Raw genomic sequence first — 5,240 nt, 5'->3', positions numbered from 1 at the left:
CAAAGAAATGGATTTTATAAGTTTAAAACCTCTCTTTTTAACTAACTTTATATATGTTTCGTAAATCTAATATTTTATATTATAGATAGATCATAGATTTGATGATACTTGAGTCACCAACTTTATGTTATACAACTCACCTAATTACATTCAATTCCTTTTTAAAATATTATAATTTTCATTCCAAATCCGTATTCTTCCCAAACGCAGCATAAAATAGTAATAAGAATAATAATAATATTCGTACACTCGTCTCATCGCACGTGATACTACTTCTAGTTCCTTCTTACGCTACAATGAGTAAGCCGGAACATAATCCCGCCGCCGCCGTTGGTATCGATGATGAAATTGTGGAATATTCGGATGACTTTAAATGCTGCGTCTGCTTGTAAGTATCCATTTATAATAATTATTATTATTATTATTAACATTGATTAGATTTGATCTGTTTATTCTGATCGTGTTTTAATTGAAACATGTTGTTATTTGATTTGGGTTTTTTGGAATTGAATTATTTTTGGGTTTTGATTGTTTTAGTTTAATTTCATTTGAATCAACTTGTTTACATGCATCACAACTCTCAATTTGTTGAATTTAACTTATTATTATTATTATTATTATTATTATTATTTGTTATTATTGTTGTTGTTGTTGTTGTTGGACGTGATTCGGGTGTCGGGTTATGGAATTGGGTCGATTAATTAAATCAAGTTATGGATAAAGTAAATGGGTTGTGTTTAATTTTTATGATAGCTAGATAAATGAGTACGTTTCTAATTGTACTGAGTCACGGTCTATATAACGTAATCAAAGTTGTGAACTTGTGATTATGGTTATGAGTTTGTAATCATTCTGAGAGTTTTATTTTTCTGGTTAATAAGGTTGAGAGTTATTCAATTCAACTTGTTTGATTGTCGATTGGGACTTGAATTACATCTTTCAAAAGATTTCGCCATGTAAATTAATATCATATCAACTTCACTTCTCTAGGATTGCATTTTCGAAACAATTTAAAAAAAAACAGAATTTGCTCCTAGAATTGCGCCTTTCCCATTTAGAAGCGCTAAATCATCGCCTCGCCTAAAAATAGCGCAGTTGGCGATCGCTTTGAACAACTATGTAGCATAGTAGGGATTACAGAAGGTGAAAATTGTTAAAGTTGAGTAGAGTTTTACTTTTATCAGAAGATTTTATGTTGTTTTTATATGTGTTTATCTATGTGATCTTAGACCATGCGTAGTGGGGCGCTTTCCCCACCCAAAAAGCCCCCATGGCGCCGGGAACACCGCCCCCACAAAGCGCCAGATGGGGGGAAGAAGGTGTTTGTTGATTGGTTGGCTGGTTGGTTTTATTTGTTTTTTTTAATATAAGAATAATAATAAAATAATAATAATAAGGTTATGATTTGAAGGGGCTCCATCCACTACATCCCTTTTAGCCAAAACGCCTTCGTAGGGGCTCCATCCACCACACACGGTCTTAGGGGTTGGCCAATAAGGTTTGAATATATATAGATAGATTGGGACACACGTGTGTAATATGCACCCGTGTTTATGTAAGAACTTTTATGTGGTTCTCGCAGTTCTTTACTTCAAATTGGTATTGTATCTAAAGTCTTTCTCTCTTACACACATATATGTATATATTATGTATATGTATGTATGGGTGTATATATGGGTAGGTTCAATTCAGAACTGCAAAGTAATTGAGAACCGTTCGATAAAAATTAAGAACTGTTTTATTGCTGTCGGGCCTGCTTGATGAAGATTTTTTAGGTTGCCATTGTTGTAATAAAGGTAAAAACACCTAGAAGTCTAGAACTTGATTCACTGGTGGTTACACTATATGTATACATATAATATAGTATATTCACCGGTGAATACACTATAGTTGTATGATAATGTGTTCGTTGACGGCTGAATACAACATGCTTTTACTGTTTACATATATACGAAAATGCCGTCCGTTCATGTAGTGTATTCATCGTTGTTTGTATACACTGGTGAATGTAGTATATGTTTGTTACATATAGTATTTTCACTCGCACGGAACACAACATGTTTTTATGTTAACTACAGAGGTGTCAACAGATATTGATAAAAGTGGTTCTAATTTCTTAAAATGGTTCTCAAATACTTAAGGTTTTCATTTGTACCCGCCACTATACATGTATTAGCTATGTGATATTTAAGAGGTGGCAAGGAAGGCCAAATTATGCTATTATATAACTTAGCTTTGAATCTCTATATGTGAATAATATTTTTGTTCTGCAATCTGCAGGGATCTCATCTACAAGCCAGTTGTACTAGGTAAGAAGGGAATGCAAACTTCACAAGTTAAACGTTACTTGTATACCGACATTTAAGTTATCATCTCTTTGTGTGCAGCTTGTGGCCATATATCATGTTTTTGGTGTGTCTTCGAAGCTATGGACATTTGGCAGGAATCTCGCTGCCCTGTTTGTCGGCACTCGTACTATCATTTTCCTAGTATATGTTGGCTTCTTCACTCTGTCTTGCTGAAGCTGTACCCGACAGCTTATAAAATAAGGGAAACTCAAGTAACAAGTATGATAAATTTTTAATGCATAATTAGATAATTTTGTAAACTTTATAATATTATCACTTTCTTGTGACAGAGGTGGAAAAGACACATGGAACATCGTCACCGCAGTTTGAAAATTATTTGGCGGCGTCACAGTGTCATACCATGGAACCTGTTCATTCTGAAAATAATGGCACTAAAGATGTGGATGTAGCAGGAACCTGTACATCTGGAAGTGATCATGTTGAAAGATGTAACAAGCAGATTTCGATCAATGATTTACTCTGTTCAATATGTAAAGAACTTCTATGTCGACCTGTGGTGCTTAATTGTGGTCATGGTAAGGTTCAAATAGTTGGGTCGATTTGGGTCATGTTTTACGGGTCAAATGGGCCAGATGTAAAAACTTAGTTTCAGAATGAAACGGGTAAACTGGGTTGAAAGCTGTCCAACATGTTATTTGAATGTAATCAACCTCATTAATTTATTCATTCAAGAAAGTTACATAGTTTAATGGTTTGATTTAGTTGGTTATCTTTTAACCCGAATGGGCCACGGTCAAATGTAAAACCTTACATTTAAATGAAATGGGTCAAGCAGGTTGTATAAGTATTTAATACATTAAGTATATGTAAACTGAAAAAAATGGACAATGAAGTTATAAAACAGGTCAACCCAAACCGTATTAACAAATAACCGTTTTGACCCAAGTTTAAAGAAATGACAAAATGATGCTTTTTTCTCTTGCAGTATTTTGTGAAGCATGTATTGCCGTTTCAAACGAGTCATGTCGATGCCCAGTGTGTCAAAGCATGCATCCAAACGGGTTTCCAAAAGTTTGTTTGGTTCTAGAAGGCCTCTTGAAGCAACATTTTTCTGAAGAATACACTGCAAGAATAGACAAATTCAGAACTTGTGAGCCAGGAAATTCATCAACAGGTATCGCCATTTTTTTTCATTAATAATCTATGCTAATGCTATGAGGTTTATTTAATGTGAGCTGCAATATTGTGTGACTGCAATTTATTAAAAAGATATTTCATTGCTCATAGTTCACAAGTATAATTAATTTAATAGGTCACTTTGGGCTAAGTTATTAGCTAAAAAGCAAACAGGTTAGATGAGTCAAACGGGTTAAACTGTTCACAAGTTGCCCAAATTGTATTGTTGATGCATACAGCCTTCTAAGTCACTATGATGACAAATGTGATCCTTGTATGCCTCGTTGAATTCTAGCGGTTACTGTTTTTTACAATTTTTAAATCGTTGTATCATATTATTGTTTTATATGATCTAAAAATCTTACTAATTTTGTTTTAGCGGATTCAATGTCATTTTCACAAGGTTCTAAATGTTCATCTGTACCTATGGATGAACACTTGTGCAGTTCAGGCCACAAGGTTCACTTTGGAGTTGGTTGTGACTGCTGTGGGGTAATCTTTTCTCTTTTGCTAAACTTAAATTTATAGGTTGCATATTTATAGTGACTAACATTATTAAATTAATAGTGAATAACATTATTTACGAGGCCGTAGCATTTGAAAACACTTGTAACGGAGCCGTCTGAAATTTATTCAAGTACTTAATTTTTCAGTAACAGTTTGACTAAATCCAGAGTTGGACTTTAAAGGTTACTTTTTAATTAATAATAATAATAATAATAATAATAATGGTTATGTAAAACAGATGTATCCGCTCATGGGCAACCGGTACAAATGCAACGACTGCACAGAGGAAGTCGGCTTCGACTTATGTGAAAATTGCCACAACAGTTCATCCACTCTTCCCGGAAGATTTAACCAACAGCACAAACCAGATCATAAGTTTGAGGTTATAGAACCTAATCCTATAATAATCCTGTCTGGTGATTTTCCCGAAGATTATGATCCGGATCACCTCGAAAACCAAACTGATGATTCCACAGCTCCCGACTTGTCTCTCGACACTCAGCAAGACCCGGAAGGTGATGTGGCGGGTCCTGAACATTCTGAAAACCAAACCGATGATATCACATCTGTTGAGTTGTGCCTCCACGCTCAGCAAGATTCGGAAGGTGACGTGGCAGGCCACGGTCATGCTAATGATGCATCGGGTGGTAATGACGGCCTTGGACCGACATTGTAACATTGTTTCGAGCTGATCTGGAATCTTGAAATGTTCATGCATTTGTTTACTACAATTCGTTGAATATTTAGAACCGGAGGATTGATCGTTTTGTTTACATGAGATGAGTTTGTGCTCTAAAGACAGTATTGTATGAATGCGGGTTTTTGATGGTTTTGGGTGTTTTTATTTAAAGACAAATGTTCACTCGTGTGTATTTGTTTATGTTGGACTTGAACTCACAACCTGTTGGTTCATTCATTCTTTGAAGTGTATCCTTGGCTACAAAGAGTTCTAAGAATCAACTTACTAGAACAAAAGGTTATTATATCTATTTTGTGAGGATAGTTACCAGAAGTGGGAAAAGTTCTAGGAACATATATTGTTAAGAAATTTTTCACTTATTTTGGACACATACTAAGCTAAGATAAATGAGATATTGATGCTCTAACTTGTTAAAGCTTGTAAACCGTGAAGATAGAGTTTGTCCCATATTGATAGAAAGATAAATCTTGAGTGGATTATAAGTGGGAGCTTCTATGAAAATGTGTTCTTGTATAACAAATTAACAACATACCCAATCAAATTACAAA

The 5,240-nt window shown here is 34.6% G+C and overlaps 1 protein-coding gene across 1 annotated transcript; it reads left to right on the top strand.

The window, feature by feature from the left end:
* The first annotated feature begins 227 nt into the window (after positions 1-227).
* LOC143579696 (E3 ubiquitin-protein ligase PRT1-like) lies at positions 228-4,838 on the top strand. Its single transcript, XM_077062929.1, has 7 exons — positions 228-388; positions 2,281-2,309; positions 2,388-2,567; positions 2,639-2,884; positions 3,295-3,483; positions 3,865-3,977; positions 4,231-4,838. The coding sequence occupies exons 1-7, from the start codon at positions 297-299 to the stop codon at positions 4,666-4,668; spliced, it is 1,287 nt and encodes a 428-aa protein (XP_076919044.1). The 5' UTR covers positions 228-296; the 3' UTR covers positions 4,669-4,838.
* The last annotated feature ends 402 nt before the right edge of the window (positions 4,839-5,240 follow it).

Source organism: Bidens hawaiensis, unplaced genomic scaffold (genome assembly GCF_021521415.1).
Source record: "Bidens hawaiensis isolate Kalapana, Puna unplaced genomic scaffold, B.hawaiensis_p1.1 tig00029912_1, whole genome shotgun sequence".
In the NCBI taxonomy this organism is placed as follows: Eukaryota; Viridiplantae; Streptophyta; class Magnoliopsida; order Asterales; family Asteraceae; genus Bidens; species Bidens hawaiensis.
This window is presented reverse-complemented; position numbering and strand designations above follow the sequence as displayed.

Coding starts and splice junctions, on each gene's coding strand:
- LOC143579696 (XM_077062929.1), top strand. CDS start 297: ATGAGTAAGCCGGAACATAATCCCGCCGCCGCCGTTGGTATCGATGAT. Junction 2,885..3,294: donor GGTGCTTAATTGTGGTCATG/GTAAGGTTCAAA, acceptor TTTCTCTTGCAG/TATTTTGTGAAGCATGTATT. Junction 3,978..4,230: donor TTGGTTGTGACTGCTGTGGG/GTAATCTTTTCT, acceptor TATGTAAAACAG/ATGTATCCGCTCATGGGCAA.